This window comes from Gracilinanus agilis, chromosome 2 (genome assembly GCF_016433145.1).
Source record: "Gracilinanus agilis isolate LMUSP501 chromosome 2, AgileGrace, whole genome shotgun sequence".
NCBI classification, from domain to species: Eukaryota; Metazoa; Chordata; class Mammalia; order Didelphimorphia; family Didelphidae; genus Gracilinanus; species Gracilinanus agilis.
The window spans coordinates 518,170,464-518,190,432 of NC_058131.1; the positions used below are offsets into that span (position 1 = coordinate 518,170,464).

General features: G+C 34.3%; 1 protein-coding gene across 1 annotated transcript in view; it reads left to right on the top strand.

Moving 5' to 3' along the window:
• SCFD1 (sec1 family domain containing 1) overlaps nt 1–19,969 on the top strand; it is a 152,211-nt gene that overhangs the window by 115,382 nt on the left and 16,860 nt on the right. The window contains exons 17-19 of the mRNA XM_044665052.1: nt 648–727; nt 5,183–5,245; nt 6,650–6,725. Of these exons, the coding sequence (XP_044520987.1) occupies nt 648–727; nt 5,183–5,245; nt 6,650–6,725 (219 nt within the window). The remainder of the gene's footprint in view (nt 1–647; nt 728–5,182; nt 5,246–6,649; nt 6,726–19,969) is intronic.

The following is a 19,969-nucleotide window of genomic DNA, read 5'->3' on the forward strand; positions in this document are numbered from 1 at the left end:
TTTTCCTAAGGAAGCTAAAACAAGGCTTGTAGGATACCTCTTTTTTTTTCTTTCATAACTTTCTTAATTTTGGTAACAAACTAGATACAATATTTTGCTTGTGACCAAAATACATTTCTCTATAAACATACATCTTAAATTTTCATGTAAATGAAGTACACTTTGCCTTAATAAATACTTTCCTCTTGCTAATTTAGGTATACTTGTATTTTATAAAATAGGCTATATAAAATAATTTACCACCAACAAAAGAATCAACATTTCTTAATTCAGATTTTTTACCTGATTCAAATAGAATTTAATCTTATTTTATTTTAGCTTTCTGTATGAGATATGGTTTATAAGCCTTTCCACTTGTCATATTATAAATAAGTTACTAGTAAAGTATGACCACTAATGATAAATCTATGACATCACCACTAGCCTCTTGATATTTTGGAGAATGAAAGAGAAAGAGCCTGCTAGGATATAAAGCCTTAAGTATTTCTGGGCTAAGAGTTGATGGGACCTCTGGGAATTTAAAGTTACAGTCACTGGTCAAACTTTCTGATTTACTAAATTGATAGTAAAGAAGTGTTCTTTCTGTTAATTGACATAAGGAAAAGTTTATAATTGTTTACTTGATATATTTATTTTTATGATTCCAGGCTGACTTGGAACAATATAAAAAGGCTTTGACTGATGCAGGATGCAACCTCACTCCCTTGCAATATATCAAACAATGGAAGTAAGTCTTTTTGATCTCTCCTGTAAATTTATCATTTGAGAGGTATCATTTAATATGATAAGACAGAACTCTGTTTAGGTTTTGATATTGAAGCAAAATTTTCTTCCTTAGCCTTTCCATCCCAAACACCACATAACATTACTTAAGATAGTTAACATCCAGACAACTCTATTTCCTCCTCAGCTCTCTCTCCTTCACTATCCAACTTTTTCCACTGATATCATTTATCCCCTCTCCACACCTTTTTAAATCTGCCTCTGCAACACCCTTCATATCTCTCCTCTTCTTTTTTATTTTCCTTCCTTCTTGGAGTCAATACTGTGTATTGGTTCCAAGGCAGAAGAGTGGTAAGGGCTAGGCAATGGGGGTTAAGTGACTTGCCCAGAAACACACAGTTGGGAAGTGTCTGAGTCTAGATTTGAACCTATGACCTCCCTTCTCTAGGCCTGGCTCTCAATCCACTGAGCTATCCCAGCTGCCCCCTCTCCTTTTTTTAAAATATGGCCACCAACCAAGTTTAAGTCCTCATCACTTCTTAATTGGACTATTGTAATAGCCTCCTACTTGTGCTGCTACTTCAAGTTTCTTTCCTTCTCCATTCCTTCCTCCACACATCTGCCAAATTGATTTTCCTAAAGCATAGAACTATTTTATTCCATCCTGCTCAGTTATCAGTCAATAAACATCATTGAACTACTGTGTGATGGACATTAGGGTTGCAGACATAAAGAATCTTTAGTTCCTACTAAGGGAGCTTATATTCTTTCAAGTATATAGAAAGAATATATAGAATAAGTATAAAGAATAAATTTGTTCCTCAATCATTTTCATTTGTCCAACTCTATGATCTCATTTGTGATTTTCTTAGCAAAGATATTGGGGTGGTTTTTTGCCATTTCCTTCTCCAGTTCATTTTCCAGATGAGGAAACTGAGACAAACAGAGCTAAGTGATTTGCCCAGGGTCACACAGAAAGTAAGTGTCTGAGGTTAGATTTGAACTCCGGAGGAAGAGTCTTCTGACTCCAGGACCAGCACTTAGCTGTCCCCAAAAGAAAATAATTAAAAGGTAGTTAAAATAGAGTGTAATTTGGAAGGAAGACAGCAGGTTATGAGATCAGGAAAGACTTTATATAAAAGGTAGTAGTTCAACTGAATCTTTAAGAAAGAGATGGATTCTTTGAGATGGGGGAAAAGGAAGTTTGTTCTAAGCCTGGGATCTAGCCAGTGAAAAGGCACAGAACAGAAGATGGCATGGTATGGGAAGAAAGGGAAAAGGCCATTTTGGCTGGATCACTGGGTTTGGGAGGAGTAATGCTCAACGAGCCTCAGAAGATATGTTGGGTGCAGGTTTTGAAGTCTAAGCTAGAGAGATTTATATTTGAGCCTAGTGTCAATAGCCTTTCTCCAATGTACCCTTCCAGCCTTAATAAATGCTTCACCCTTTCCACATTCTGTTGTCCAGACTGGCCTTTGAAGTTCCATAGCTGCTTTATCTCCCCTCACTGTGCTCTTTCCCTGGCAGTCAATCTCCCACCATTTCCCTTCTAAAATGTATTCTCAACTTGCTTAGATGTGTTAGAAAGCCAGACTTAACATGAGATCTATTCTGATCTTTACTGCCTGAGCCTACTCCCCCAAATAATTTCAAATTTATTTGTATAGATATATTTATCTCCCCTCATAATATACGAGCACCTAGAATTTAGAACTTTTTCATTTTTATGTATCATCAGCTCCTAGGACAATGTGCTTGATGAAACAGAAAACCTATTCTGATATTTGGTGTACGTCTAGGTGATTATTCTTAGACCAAGACAATAAGAAGTTCGAGGAGCATAAACATAATTTTCAAGAACTAATGACTATTTTGTGAATTAATCCATGCACACATTGAAAATTTCTTTGCCCTATATTTCTGAGCATAACTGAATTTCTCTTATTTCACTTTTAGTTTTCAGAAAATAGTAGATTTGGTCAAGGGTAAAATTTGGTTTTGGTTTTTGTTTCATACCTTCTAAGACTTATATCATAAAGCTTCTTATGAATTTTGTATTGATAAAAGTGAATGCCTACTTTATGTTTAGTAGTGTTATGACCTCTCCTTAAGGAGTTAATAGTTTAGTTAACAAATAGAAACAACTGGAGAACATTTCAAGGCCTCATATATTATAAATACAAGTTTATGCAGCATGGGTTGTTGGTGAAGGGAAGATTGATTGTTAGGTTTCAGTAAGCAAGGTCAATTGTGTTAAAGGAAATTATTTAGATTTGAAAAGAGCAAGAGTGTGCCCACCTAGGAAGGAGCAGCAAAACTTAAGGTATGTGAGTGGGAACAAATTATGCTATTTAATATTTTTTATCAGTGACTTTATAATAAAGGCATAAATGACACATTTACCAAATTTGTAGATGACACAGAGCTGGGAAGGATTGTTATCACTCTAGATGAAAGAGGCAGGATCCAAAAAGAAGCCTGAACATTTTGCACCAAATCTGATAATAGGAAATTTAACAGGAATAAGTATAAATAAAGTGTTATACTCAAGTTCAGATATCAATTTCACTGGCACAAGATGGAGGAGGTATAATTATGTAAAAGTTTGTCTGAAAAAAGATCATGGGTTTTTAGAGTACTTTCCTGCAACAAAAGTGTCATAATGACAACCATAAAATCTTAGATTGCATTAAAAGAAGCATAGTATCCAAGACTAGGGAGGTAATTGTCCTACTATTCTCCATCCTGATGAGACTATATCTGGAAGCTATATTTTAGGAAGGCTATGGGTAAGCTGAAGGAGATCCATGAACCAGGATGATAATGGGCCTGGAGTTCATGCCATAAGAATATCAGTTGAAAAAAGAGGGTGAGAGTTAGGAGTGTAATGAAGAGTAGAACCTGAGAGCTGTCTGAGTTCTTTTGAAGGGTTGACATGGAGAAGAGAGTTGCTCTATTTGCCATCAAAGAACAGCATTAGAGTAAAGGGTAGAAGTTGCAAAGAGGCAATTTTAGACCTTGGATTAAAGAAAATCTTGATAATTTGATATATCAAAAAGTGGAACAGGTGACCTTGGGAAGTTACATTCATTTACCTCTTTCATATGAGATTTTAAAGAAAAGCTGTTCAGACCATTTTGTCACATATGTTGTAGAAAGTTTTCCTATTTAGATAGGCATTGGATTAGATGACATTTTAAGTCCTTTCCAGTTCTGAGATTATGTGACTCTGTGAATAAGCATTCCATAAACAGACTGGAGTGTGATTTTCACAGTGAGAAGAAAGTTTGCATTAAAAAGGTAGAGCCAGGGAGGCCCAAAATGCCAAAATAAAAAGTTGAGACATACTGAATCGGTATTTTAAAACTATATTAGTGGGCAGCTGGGTGGCTCAGTGGATTGAGAGTCAGGCCTAGAGATGGGAGATCCTAGATTCAAATCTGGCCTCAGAAACTTCCTAGCTGTAGTATTGATTTTTTTTTTCCTTTTTTTTTTTTAAACCCTTGTACTTCGGTGTATTGTCTCATAGGTGGAAGATTGGTAAGGATAGGCAATGGGGGTCAAGTGACTTGCCCAGGGTCACACAGCTGGGAAGTGGCTGAGGCCGGGTTTGAACCTAGGACCTCCTGTCTCTAGGCCTGACTCTCACTCCACTGAGCTACCCAGCTGCCCTGTAGTATTGATTTTTAAGGTGGCATGTAAGTTTAAAAAAACAAACTAGATTAGACCTAAGAAATTCTTTTATCTAATCAAATCTTTTCATTATACATATTAAGAAACCAAGAGACTATTAGTTTTAATTGCTCAGGATCACTAAAGTCAGAACAAGAATTTAGGTCTCTTGACCTCCAACTGGGTACTCTTTCCACCACATCCTTGTATCCTTTTTTAGAATTTGGTCTGGAAAAAAAAGAAGAATAAGATTGTATTATGATGGAAACTTTTTCTACCAACACAGATCACAGTATGTCTCTGTAGTGGATAAGACTTAAGAAGTTGCCCATTCCACTGTGAGGTTAAGTTACTTACTCAGAGTAACACAGTATCAGAGGCAGGACTTGAACCAAAGTCTTTCTGACTCCCAATTTTATCATCTATCCTCTATTACTCTGTCTTAAGAATAATTGTAATAATGACAATGAAATTTCCATAATGCTTTTCCATTTACAAAATGTTTTACTCATAACATCCTTAATCTTGAATCCTTATTATTGAAGGCTCTCTCTCAAGCAAATAGACTGTTGTTATGTTTTAAGCTAGCAAATTTTAGAATGTTGTCAGAGTTTGAATTTTCCCTTGAATTATTTTAATACATATTATAACATGTTGGCATTGGTGGCAGAATCATTTCTATTCTCAGAATTTGCCACAGTCAAAAGTAGTATTCTTAAGCATAATTATAATAACATGATTCTTAAAGCCAGCTCAAAAAATCAACCTTCATGTTGTCATTTCACAGGGCTTTTGCCAAGATGGCTTCAGCTCCAACCAGCTATGGAAATACTGCCACTAAACCAATGGGGTAAGTACCTTTTTTTTAATGCTTATTTAACTGCTTGCTTCAATTAACCAAGCAAAACCATAATTAATTGAAACTATACCTGAGGCACATTCATTTGTTGGTAAAGGCAGCATGGCAGTTCAGAGAAGAATAATACCAAAGGTACAGCCATGCTAGTAGAAGATAATTTGACCACCAAAGTTCGGGTCCGTGGCCTTTTGGGAATTGCCAAAGAGAGGAAGTACTACATTCTCCACCTCCCTTTCTCCCCATCCTATCATCACTCTATGGTAAAACTCTTCTCACCAAGAATTGGTAGATCTTTATGTTTCTATAAGGTTATTAGCTATAATAAAATATAGTAAGTCCCATTTCAGAATCACAGATAACAATGTATTTATAGTAGTTTAAATTCTAATTTTTTTTTTAACTTTTACCTTCCAACTTAGAATCGATACTATGTTTTGGTTCCAAGGCAGAAGAGTGGTAAGGGCTAGGCAATGAGGGTTAAGTGACTTGCCCAGAGTCACACAACTAGGAAGTGTCTGATACCAGATTTGAACCTAGGACTTCCTATCTCTAGACATGGCTCTCTATTCACTGAGCCACCCAGCTGTCTCCTTTTAAATTCTAATTTTCAAAAATGTAAGCAAAAGATTTTATGATGTTAGTAGGACCTTTTTTTACACCTAATACTTCTATCCCTCAAAAATCCATTATGATACTTCATTTTTTTTAAACAAATAATTCAGACAATACACATAATTAGAATAAATACTTTAGGGCATAATTTAATGACTTTCCAAAAAATGAAATATGTTTTAATAATATACCTTCATTTTAAATTTTAATATATAGTATTTAGGGTTTCAGGCTGAGATACAAGAGTAGTTTGCCATTAATGACCATAATGTGAACATTTAAGTTCAAATGACAAATCCAAAATGTTTTTCAATCTAAAATGAATTGTAACTCTTTAACAGCTAACAAGGCATAAAAAGATATGTTTATTTTCAACATCTTGTTTTGTTTTATTTTACCTTGCAAAAGTAAAGTATCTAAATTGCTTTCTTCAAAGTTATGTTTCAGCATGAAGAACACAGGGGAGTCAGTCCCTTAAAATTGGAAAATGCTTCAAAGACAAAAATAAATCGTATAAGATATCATATTCTAACTAATGACATTTCATTATACCAGCTATTTTGTTAATGATTATTGACCAGAAAATAGTTGTGACTATTATATTAGTCAACAAAATTGCAGCAATCAGTGAAAAAACAGGTTAACTATATTTTTTGAAAATAAAGGTGATATATTGAGTATTCAGAATGTTGGTTTTAGTATGTGATTATGTAGATTTCCCACCTAATAATCTGCAAAAGTTAATTTGTATTTAGTAATCTACCTTTGCATTTTTGCCCCCAGTCTCTTATCACGTGTCATGAACACAGGGTCACAATTTGTGATGGAAGGAGTGAAGAACTTAGTGTTGAAACAACAAGTAAGTAAGATTATTGGGAAGGGTGATAAGGACAGGGCTTCCACCTGTGATTTCATTAGTTTAAGGAACTCCCTCTACCATTGAAGGTCAGTACCTTCTCTGCAATTTATATGTGTGAGGCAGGACTTGAACAACAGGCCTTTGTGGCTTCAAGGTCAACTCTTCCATCTATTAAGCCACATTGTCTTTTAGAGAGAGCAGGATATTATATAATAAACACAAATAGGGTCAAATTCAGTTTTAAAAAGTTGATTTGTTTTCAGATCAGACTGAAATAAAATAAGCTCTTTCCCCCTACAAGTCGTAGTATACATTTACTACTCTTTGTAATATACCATCTAACTTTTCTAAACATACATTATTAAAATTTTTGTGTGAATTTGGTGATTTGTACTATAATTATTTAGAGATCCATTTGTAAGTCAGTTGTTTGTAACTTATTTTGATTTTTTCTCATAGAATGCTATTTAGATTCTTAGGACAGCTTTATAGAAGTCTATATAAGCCAAAATATACCTAAAGTATATTACTCAACAATGATACTTTTTGTTATATGTAACCACCATTTTAAATCATCAATTTTATGGGAAAATGAGTTTTCTGACATTCTCAGATGTCAAGAAGATATTAGCATCCAAGAAATCACTGGCGGTAGGGAGAGAGGAGATAATGGACTAGTTATAAGATGAGGCCAAGTAAGGAAATAGCCTTAGGCACCAGTAACTTATTGAGTGTTTCTATCTTCTTTTTTTCTTCTTCTTTCTCTCTTTTTCTTGTATAATAGCAGAAAAAAAATTGGGATATTTATGCCTAAAATGTTCCAAATTGAGGAATGATGAGTATTGGGTTTGGGGACAGTAGGAGAAGCACTTATAAACCAGAAATTACATATGTTATTTTGTACAGTAGATATTTGTATACTTGTACATATTATCTTCCCTATTCAATTTTAAGTCCGTTAAATACAGAGACAAGTTATATCTTTGTCCATAATATTTTGCATGCAAGTTTTCAATAATTAATTACTGAATTAATTATGAAATTCCTTACCCTCCCCTCTGTCACACATCAAATCTTCCTTCTGTGCTCAGATGAGATCTCTTCTACTTCTGCCTTCTCACTTCAAGATTTGCTTATTCATTATCATAAAACTTCTCTATAACATCCTTCTTCCTAGTCTACATATTTGAGTTTCCCTATCAAAATAAAAACCTCTATTTATATGATTCCCAGTTCTAAATAACTAGATAAATTATCTCCCTTGAGCTCTAATCCAGTATTTTCAGGTACCTCAAACTTATATTCACAACTGAAATAATTTAGCATAGTGCTCTTCAAAGTGTACTTTTATAAAATCTAGGTTGTATGATAGACCTACTTAATTTATCTTATCCTCCTTTATCATGAATTCAAAGATCACATTCCCATTTCCTACCATCAGTTCTTCTATATCATTTCCTCGTTTATTGGTTAGAATTCAGTCCTTTTGGTAAGGACTCTTACTATTTCCTTAACTTCTTAAAAAAACAAGTTTTTATTGATATTTTCTGTTTCTTGCACCACCATCCAAATATCCCTCTCCTTTCCATTCCCAGAGAGTCTCCCTATATAATAAATAGTGTTCTTTAGAGAGGAAAAAACATCGGTAGTTGATCAATACATTTAAAAAGTTCAATAACTTGTGCACTGTGTTTAACACCTGTGGACCTCCCACCTCCATAAAGGGCTATGTTGGGGGGGGAGGTGTCTTCTCATATCTCTTCATTTGAATCTTGCTTGATCTTTATGATTCTGTCTTGCTTGAACTTTATGATTCTGTTACATTAAAAAATTGTTTTTTGTGGTTCTTGCAATTTATTTTGTTTTAGTTACTCTGTATATTGTTTTTGTCCTTGTTTTACTTCTCTCAGCATCAGTTCACATGAATATTTCCATGTTCCTCTGTATTCATCACAAAAGTTATTTCTTATAGCATAGTTGTATTTTATTACATAGCATAATTGACTATTTGTTTAGCTGTTCCCCAAAGAATGAATATCTACTTTGTTTCCAATCTTTAGTCATCTTGAAAAGTGCTGCTATAAATATTTTGGAGTGTATAGAGACTTTCTTACTTATGTCTTCCTTGGGATATAAACCCAGTAATGGAGTCTCTGGTGCAAAAAAAGGTGTGGACATTTTAATAATTTTGTTAGTGTAATTTGATTGCTTTCCAAATGGTTGTACCATTTCATAGCTCTACAAACAACGCATTAGTGTGTATTTCCTTCACTTTTAAAAAAGTAAAATTATCTCTAAGTCATTAAAAAATTGATTTTGGCAGAGAAAGAAATTTAGAAAGTTCTTGCAAATACCTAGCCATTTAATCTCTCCCCTATAGGTACTATCATAGCAATATTAAACTGTCATACTTGATTTGTGAGCTGTTTCTCTTTTTTAATTTAAGTTCCAAGTTCTCTTCCTCCCTGTTATGAATAAGATTAGATTTGCTGGTTATTAGGTTTTGATTATATATTGATTAGGAAGTACCTAGCAGGAAGGAGCTGGAGCTGGGAATTCCAGGTTGGAATGAAGGAGGAGGAAGTCTATCTGTGTTCTGTGTGTGGACTCCATTAGTGGTAGGCAAAAAGTGTTGCCAGCCTGGGAGACCTCAGAGCAAAGGACACCTTGCATCCTGTTTTCCCCTGGGATCCTGTGTGGTGTGGCATCAAGTAAAGGACAAGATCTACAGAGCCAATAGAAGAGGTATAGTTTGAGTTCTGGCGGACAGTGCTTCAAGCAAACCCCTTTCTGCTTGGTTCCTGAGACAACTGTAGCTCCTGGCATCCAGAGATCATCAGTGGATTGCAGTGAGAAATCCCAAAGCCAGAAACTCAAAGACTCCAGTATAGCTCCTTGGGCCCTGTTAGTTAGATAGCTTAAATTAGTGTAGTTGAATAAGTCCTTCCCTGTCCCTTTGGGTTTTGTTATTAGGTGTTAAGATTTTAGAGTAGTCATTCCTATCCCTCCTTTTAGTTGTTTCTAATTAAAACCCAATTTCACCTTGTTACCTTGTCAGTTAATTCAAGGCCTCTGGCCAGAGTGACAGTTGGCTGTTATTTTTTCAGTTGGGAGTGGTGTAGCTGTACAAGACTTCAGTATTCAGTTTTAGTCTCTCTTACATCCCAGAGAGTGTTCCCACAAACCCCATAGTTGATTTTTAATATCCCTGGTGACCCCATTATTTATATTTTCTTACATCCCTCTACTACTTTCCCCTAATCCTTGAGAAGGCAAGAAATATGAGATCCATTATACCAATGAAGTCATGGAAAACACATTTCTGCTTTAACCATATCCTGCTCCTCCCATGAAAAAGGCAATGAAAATAAAGACAGGGAATAAAAATTTGTTTCATTCTCTCTGAGATGATCTCTTTTCTTGGAGGTAAATAATCTAGCACTTTACATCATGCGTAATTTGGAATTGTAGTAAATCACTGTATTGATGTGATCTGTATCTCAAATAGGGGAAGGAAAGGAAACATTAAGTACCTACTGTATGCCAGGTACCGTGCTATAGATTTGATCCTCACAACAACCATACAAGATTGGTGTTAGTATTATCTTGATTTTATAGTTGAGGCAGACAAGTTTAATGATTTGCCCAGAGTCACACAGTTAATAAGTTATCTAAGGCTAGATTTGAACTCAAATCTTGAATGCAGGATCTGCACACTATTTATTGTGCTATCTCTCTACCTTCTTCATCTATTTTCTTCTCCTACCAAATGGTAACATACCCCCTTGGTATTACCTCTCTTTTCTCATAAACTGAATCAAATGCTCTTCCTACCATTTCCCACTCTGGTTCCTAGATTTCCTCACCCATGTATATATTCTTAATATAGAATGTTACCCTACTACTTTTCATCTTTTGTTTTTCTGTTGAATAATGTGTGTGTGTGTGTGTGTGTGTGTGTGTGTGTGTGTGTGTGTGTGTGTACACACATATACCCTTCCGACAAAGGCATATTTTTAAAATTTCTATTTTTCCATGATTCATAATTTTTCCCACCCCTCTTCCCTTCCCCCTCCCAGAGCTGACAAGTAGTTCCACTGGGTTATACATGTAACATTGTTCAAAACGTATTTCCATGGTATTCATATTTGCAGTAGAATAATCTTTTAACATCAGAACCGTAATCATATCCCCATCGAACTATGTGATCGATCATATTTTTCTTCTGCATTTCTATTCTCACAGTTCTGTCTCTGGATGTAGATAGTGTTCTTTCTCCTAAATTCTTCTGGATTGTCCTGTGTCATTGCATTACTGCTAGTAGAGAAGTCTTATTATTTTAGATTGTGCCACAGTGTATTAGTCTCTGTGTATAATGTTCTTCTGTTTCTGCTCCTTTCACTCTGCATCAATTCCTGGAGGTCTTTCTAGTTCACATAGAAATCCTCCAGTTCATTATTCCTTTCAGCACAACAGTATTCCATCACCAACATATACCACAATTTGTTCAGCCATTCCCCAATCGATGGACACCCCCTCCACCACAAAGAGCTCAGCTATAAATATTTTTGTACAAATATTTTTTCTTATAATCTCTTTGGGGTACAAACCCAGCAGTGTTATGACTGGATCAAAGGGCAGGCATTCTTTTAGAACCCATTGCACATAATTCCAAATTGCCCTCCACAATGGTTGGACTGATTCACAATTCTACCAGCAGTGTATTAGCAACACAGGTTCAGCAGAACTACTGATATATTAACTTATTTTAGGATCATTTTTTTGTTTCCTAAATATTCTTAGTGTTTAAAGTTCTTTTTCTATCCATGTGAACTTTTTAAACAATAAGCTAAGAAAAGGCCATGGGGCATGAAAATATATAATAATCATATTTATTAGACTTCTTTTTCTAAGTAAACTTAGAAGGGCTTTTAATACTCTCATTTTATGGGCAGCATGAGTTTTATGCATCATAGATATCAGTTGTCACATAAAATCTTGAATGATATTTACAGCTTTAGAAGATATTTATATGAGGATAATTTTGCAAGAATGTGGTGATGAATAATGTAGTACAAGTTGCATAATTTGAAAGCCTTCTGTTTCGCTCAGATTTGTTTGCCAAAATAATTCCTTCTGTTAAAAGATGTTAACACTTAAATGTTAGACCTGTTGTGACCATACAGATTCCATCAGTTGGTATCAAGTATTCAACCTTGTTGTTGATTCTGTTATACTACATATTTTCATTTTTTCTTAGGGAACTAGTCTTATAGATCCAGAAATAGACATGTTCCTTTATTCATTATCTTTCTTTTCAATCCTTCAGTTCAGCATGTAAAATATTTTTGTTTGTGGTAGTGAACTACCTTTCATATAAATATCATTATTTGCACATCCTGTTTTTTCCTTAGCAATTTGTCTTGTTGGTATCATTTTTATTGTCATTAAGAGTATGATGTTGTCCTACTTTATTCACTTTCATCAAATTCAGTTTTTAAATATCCCATACTTCTACTTCCTGCTTCTATGACATTGAAGGCCCCTTTGGCGCACCCCCTCTGTGTATGTCCTGGTTGCCATATGCTTCTTATCTTAGCCTTTATTTGGTTGCTAGGATTCCAGGAGTATATACATTGCTTCCAAACTAAGCACCCCCTTCTATGAGACTTGTAATTTTAGATTTATAGATGTTCTGATAGCAAAGACAATAGGAATAACATCATTAATAGCAGGATATAATCTTAAGTGCTAAAACTTAGAAAATATAGTGATATCAATGTGAATGATCTTAGACTAAGTTTCACATTCTTTTCAAAAGTCATGTTCTCACAGAGAGTGGACAGGTATGGTGTTAAGCTAACTGTTTTGAGAAAGTTACTATACTACTTAAAATTTAATTTTATAGAGAAAGATTGTCACAGACAAGGCTAATGTTACTGTCTCTTTTTTTCTAATAATTAAGGTCATAAACCTTGTTAAGAATTTTTGGCAAATTTCTCCTAGGATTATTTTTCTTGAGATGAAATTATCTATTTCTTGTATTTCTAAGTTAAATCTGTTTTCTTTATAAGAAGATGGCAATTTATAGAGCCTATATGATATAGATATAACAAGAACCCGGCTTTCCAATTTATATCCTCAACTTGCATCTGTTAGTCTCACCCAAATGCTATGTTATTTTTCCTTTAAATTTAATTTAATTTTTAAAACTCAATTTTCTCACTCCTCCCTGCTAGATACTAGTTTTTGTAAGATAGTTACCCACTACTATATTATAAAACAAAATTGATATAATTTTAATGATAATAAAAGCAGAATGGATATCTATAAAGATATCTGAGAATAATGATTTTTATTTTCTATTTATTTCACTTGAATTTGATTAGAAAGGAGGAAAATAGACTTTTGACATTACTAAAATCTTTTTTTATCTGATTAAAGTTATCTGATGACTTCATATTTCTCTTGAACTATATATTCATATAATTCTCTTGAATTATAAAGATTCATGGGACAGTGCACTATTTGTTAACCCAAGAAAATTGCCCTCATATTCATCTTCTGTTTTGTTTGCTGCTGCAAGATATTTCTGCTGACTGTTAAAAACATAGAGTTTATATTTTTCCAGTACACATGTTTTTCAGAGAGAACTTTCCAAAATACTCATGCTCACCTTTTAAAATGTTCTGATTCAGCAGAAGCTTCAGTATTATATGGAAGTGGGTGAGAACTTTATACGGTGACAGTAACACTTTTAGGGGAAGTAGCAGTATGCTCTTCAATTTGTAATTATGCAAAGAACATGAAAAATGTCATACCCTTTGATCAGGAGATCCTGCTATTAGGCATACAAACATACCTCATTTCATTGGGCTTCCCATTTACATCATTTTCTACATAAAGATTTATGGCAACAAATTGAGCACCATTTTCCCAACAGCATGTTCTCATATTTTGTGTCTACATCACATTTTGGTAATTCTCACAGTATTTCAAGCTTTTCCATTATTATTATATCTATTATGGGGATTTCTGATCAATGTTCTTTGATAAAATTAAAAAACGAAACAAACAAACCAAAAAAAACCCTTACCTTCCATCTCAGAATCAATGCTAAGTATTGATTCCAAGACAGAAAAGTGTGGTAAAAGGCTATGCAGTTTGGGATTAAGTAACTAGCCTAGGTCACAAAGCTTGGAAGTGTCTGAAGCCAGATTTAAACCCCAAACCTCCCATCTGCAAGCCTGGTTCCCTCTACCTTACTACAACTGATGTTACTATTGTGATTGTTTTGGGATGCCACAAACAGCCCATATTAGATGGTGAACTTAATTGATTGATGTTGTATATGTTCTTACTGCTCTACTAAGTGACCATTCCCCCACTTCTCTCCTTTTATTTGAATCTCTCTTTTCCCTGGACACAGTATTAAATTTGACCAATTGATAACTTTATAGTACTGAAAAAGAGTCAACCAATACTGAAAACTTTATTGTTACCCTATTTTAAGAAAATGTCACAGCCCCCAACCTTTGATGACATCACAGGTAGTGGTTTGAATTGCACATGAATTGGATTCAAGTGAGGCACAAAGTTGCCCAAAAATCTCACTTCCAGAATCTTCAAAGTTCAGTGGCAAATAAAGTCAGCACAACTGGCAGTGGTCCAGAATACAATGGATAATTCTTGGCTTCTTTGATATCTGCCAGGCTCTAAGCACTCCACAGTGCCTGCTTCAGCTATTTTCATGGCCATTGAAACAAATTATTCTCTTCCGGGGGAAGTCTTCACATGCTTGGACTAAATGGCACCCCCCTAAATCAACAAAGGATTTGAGGTTTGTGTGGTTTCTCAGAGCCACAGGTGAGAGATGGGTGAAAGGTGGACACCAAAAGTAAATGAGCAGCCTTGAAAAAGACTCAGCAGGTCCTCACACCACACGTGCTAGTCCTCCCAGAACACAAAGTACCAAGAACAAAATGTAACACATTTTGTAGTAACAGCAGTAGAAATAAAGTAGATGCCCATAAACCAGGAAATAAATTGGACTATATACTTGTAATGAAATATTACAAGATGAATAAATTAGGGAAGCATAAAGAAACATCTGTGAACTGATATAAAGCAATCAAAACCTAAAAGCAATATACACAATTACTACAACTTAAATGGAAAGAACAATAATAAAACAGTAGAAACTGAATATCAAAAAAAATATACTGCATGTTATAATTTCAACCATTCTTTCCTTTTCCTTCTCCAAAGTAAATCTTTCCCTATCTGCTCTTTCTTTCCCTGCTATTTTCAAACAACTTTACTACTCCCTGCCATCCCCTCATGCCATCATTCTATATCTTTCCTCTTTATCTCTGCCAGGTTTCATGAAAAAACTGGTTACAATCACTGCCTTCGCTTTCTTTCCACCCCAACTCTTTGCATACTGGTTTCCAACTTCATTACTTCATCAGTGTTACCTTAATTGCCATATCTAATGTTCTTTTTTCAGTTCTCTTCCTTTTGACCTTTCTGCTATATTTGACATGTTGACCACATACTTTTGGATACTTTCTCCTCTTCAGACTTTTGTGAAGCTACTCGCTTCTTATTCTAACTTCTACTTTTCTTTCTTTATTGATGATTTATCATCCCTAAAATGAATGTTAGTTGTGGTTTCTTTCCCACACCTCTGTCTGAGACCCCTTTTCTCTATATATGTTCTCTTGGTGAATTCATCTGATCCTATGGATAAAAGCATTATCTCTTTACCAGGGATTCCCATATTGATATAACTATCCTTCTATCGAATGACCAATCAATCTATTTAATGTTATCCCATCTTACTTAGTTTCTCTCCTGAGTTCCAATCCTGCATTAACAATTTTCTATTGGACATTTCAAATTGGATATCACCTGAGCATCTCAAATCAGAACATTCAAAACAGAACCCAATATCTTTCCCCAAAACCACTCCTCTTCTAAATTTCCCTATTAATGTTGAAGGTGCCACCACCTTTCCTGACACCCAAGTACATCTTGATTTTATCCTTGACTCTTTCACTTAAAACTCATATCTAATCAGTTGCCAAATCTTAATATTTCTATGGCCATAACATCTCTCCTCTATGTCCTGTATTCTCTATTTATAGCCACCACTTTAATTCAGACCCTCTTGACCTCTTATCTAGATTATTGCATTGGCCTCCTCATTGGTCTGCCTGCTTTAGAATATCATCCACCCAACTGCCAATGATTTTCCTTAGAAACTGACCTAATCTTAATTCTATTAATCAACTTCAGTACCTCTCTATTAACTTTGGATCAAATACAAACTTCTTTTTGGCTTTTAAAGCTCTTCACAATCTATCTTAACTTCATAATTCTCTTCTCCTCCTACTCTTTGACCTGACTAAACTAGTTTTCTTTCTCTTCTTTGCATTCTCATTTGCCTGGATCATACTCACGCTTACTTCCACATTATAGAGTTCTTCCCTATCACCTCAACTGTTAGTGCCATTACTCTATCTTGTATGTAACACTCTTTATTTGTTCTCTTCTTATTTATTCTATATGTACACTTTAACATGTCTTTTTCATTGAAACATAGGATGTTTGCAAGTAAAGATTGCTCATTTGTAATATACAGTGGCAAGCAGCATAGGTGTTCAACAAATAGTTTATTTATTGTTTAATCCAGTAAGACATATAATGCCAACTTTTTGATGTATTCTTTACTGTTAAACTTTTTTTAAGGTTTTTATCATAAGTTCTATGGGTGGGGAAAGGGAGGAGATACATTGGGAATTGTAGGTGGTATCAAACCAAAAAAAATTTGCTTAAATCTATATGGGCTTTTTTTAAGGGCATATGAGTATTTGGGGGCTATTAAATTACTTCTACTTCATTTTTCTCCTAAATATATACTTTTTTTTTTTAACCCTTGTACTTCAGTGTATTGTCTCATAGGTGGGAGATTGGTAAGGGTGGGCAATAGGGGTCAAGTGACTTGCCCAGGGTCACACAGCTGGGAAGTGGCTGAGGCCGGGTTTGAACCTAGGACCTCCTGTCTCTAGGCCTGACTCTCACTCCACTGAGCTACCCAGCTGCCCCCTAAATAGATACTTTTTTATACCAAATGCTCACGTGACTTTATTGCTAGACAGCCTTTAGTCCATGGCAAATAAAAGGTAATTTCATGTATTTCTTAAAATACATGAAAAATTTTAAGAACTTTAAAATTTTATCATCCTTTAGGTAAAGAAAATTATACCAGAATTAATTACTAATGAAAATGTATAGTGAACTCTTGTTTCTCTTTGTTGATTTGAAATATTGATATCAGAATTTACATAGGAAATTGGTAGTCAGGATTTCGAAGGTGTAGTAGATTCTTGAAACTACCTGAAAATGGACATTTGTACTGAAGACTTCTCCCTGTTCTATATCTGTCCTATATCTATATAATCAGGGTCTTCTGAATTCTTTCTTATTTTATTCAGTATTATGGTACTTACTGTACCATCCCCCTTTATTCATATTCTCTATTGTAATAGTGTGATATTGTATTTACTCAATTACATATCAGAGAAGTTTCTACTAAAACTAATCCAAGGTCACTAAACTTGTGTTGATTTTAGAACTTTCACTTAGAATATTAGAACTCCAATAGTAAAACTAGTGCTTTCCCTTTCTCCGTTTAAATTTTTAAATAATGTTTTGCTTTTGTATATTTTGTGACTTCACTGCAATAGACTGTTGAAATATATTCAGAATAGATATATGAACATTGCAGTAATATTAAGATCTGCTTTCTATAATCTAAGATCTTTTATCTTGAAGAAATTATTTTTACATGAAAGATAATATATTAATTACCAAGTTTTCTGAAAATAGATCTGGAAACATTAGGCAAGTATCTTCAAATGTAGTTATTGGATTTTGTTACAAACCTTTAAAGAGGATGTTGTTGCCATGTGATGAGAATTATAATGCTGCTTCATCCTATTCATAGGGACCTTTGAAACCCTAAAAAGAAGCAGGATTTCTTTTCTTTCTTTAAAAATATATTAGTGGAATAAAAATTTGTGAAAAGGACATTTCTCATACATCTGTGTGTGTATATATGTATACATATGTTAATATATAAAGTAATTATGAATCTTATACTCAGCTAGACTGTTAGTTTCATGAGAGCAAGAATCATTCTTATTTATACTACCTATCTCACTGTACCTACTATAATCTTGGTAAAGAGATGTGATGAATGTTTTTTAATAGAGGAAAGAATTAGGGGGCAGCTGGGTAGCTCAGTGGAATGAGAGTCAGGCCTAGAGACGGGAGGTCCTAGGTTCAAATCTGGCCTCAGCCACTTCTCAGCTGTGTGACCCTGGGCAAGTCACTTGACCCCCCATTGCCTACCCTTACCACTCTTCTGCCTTGGAGCCAATACACAGTATTGACTCCAAGACGGAAGGTAAGGGTTTAAAAAAAAAAACAAATAGAAAAAAAAAAAAGAATTATATATGAAATACATTGTTCACTGAATACTTAGATATCAAACTGGAATCCTACAGTTCTATTTATCCTTGGTATTTGGTTTAGCCAGTTCTTTTATTTTTAAGAGGTCATAACTGCCACATAAGTCATAAACATTATGAGAATATTATAGTTTATACAGTGTGTTTTTAAATGTTTATAACAGTCACATTATATACAACTACTTTAAACATATGGCTGCAAAGTTTTGGTAGTCTAAGTTTACTATAAGCATGTCACAGTTTCATCTAGGAATTATTAAATTATATTCTTTGTCTGCCCATAGGCACAAAATATGTGAGGCAATAACTGGTATAGTTTAGACAACTAGTAAATGACAAAGTGTCCAGGTCAGGTTTTCATTGAACATATCAGCAGAAGGAAGGCATAAATAACAGGCTTAGCTTGGTTATTAAGAGTGATGACATTCCTCATTGTAACAAGATTAACTATTATCTAGTGATTCTGAAGTACTTGAAAAGATATTTCTCCTTCTCATGAAAAGAAAAATTATGAGTACACAAATGCTCTTCTACTTAGGCACTTGGCAATTCTGATTCAATATATTGCATTGGTGTTAATGACATGAACATCATATTATCTTACCCTTCTATGTGTAAGGGTTAAATGGTAGGAGTTAGACAAAAGTGAGAAAAGCAGTTTGATAAAACACTTAGTTTAATTTTAGAAGAAGACAGCTAGAAAATAGAAAAGAGGAAAGAAAGATTGTTCCTCTAATACCTTATGACTATACCTAAATTCCTAATCCTAACTAAGATTTCTACAAATCCCTACTCTAACTATCTTCAAGGACAAGTTCTTCTGCCTAGCCAGGTCAGGCCTAATCTAATCTACTCTATCTAGAAATTTATTCACTAACTACCTACTTATACTAATAAATAAATGTTCATCACCTACGAACTCCTTAAATCCATTTCTCTATCCCAACTGTCAGCAGTAAAAACTGTCAGTAATGGCTCTTGACTGAAAGAGACTGAGATTGACCTTCTGCTCCCTCCAGGTCCAGAGGTAAAAGCCCCAACTGTCAACTGATTCCTTCCTTATATTTCTCTTTTCTTAGGTAACAGAATCTTCAACTCTGGCTATATGGTAGCCATTAATGAAGCATGTCATAACTAGGAAATGCTTCATAAAGTTCACATAAAGTGGACTTGAAAATTTTATAATAAAGAGACCTCTTAAATCATTAAAATATATGGTATAGAATTCTACTCTTTGGAAACTGCAGCTCTGGAAATTAGCTTGAATATTTGATGCCCACAATTGTTTACAAAGTTCAAAGCCAATAAAAATATCAGCAGGTAATGAAGTAGCTTTAATTCTATTTGCCTGGGATGATCTCAGAAGTTATTTTATTTACTGATTTTGAAAAAGAAAATACACATTTCTCTATCTGGACAAAGCATCATTTCTTCTTTGGAATTCCATTTCAGTAAAAGCAAAACGTTTTATGACATAAGAAAACTAAAAGGCCCCTGACTCAAACTGTTATGTTTGTTATCTACTCAGTTCTTCTGAGTATTCAGATTTTGTTGTAGAAAATCTCAAAGATGGTAAACTTATTTCCAGAACATCCTGTACAGTTCACTGAAAGGAAATGCCAGTTCAAAGCAAAGAAAAATACTATCTCAGTAGGGAATGAATTATAAGTGTCCACAAAAGTTATTTAATAAAAATCATGTATTATG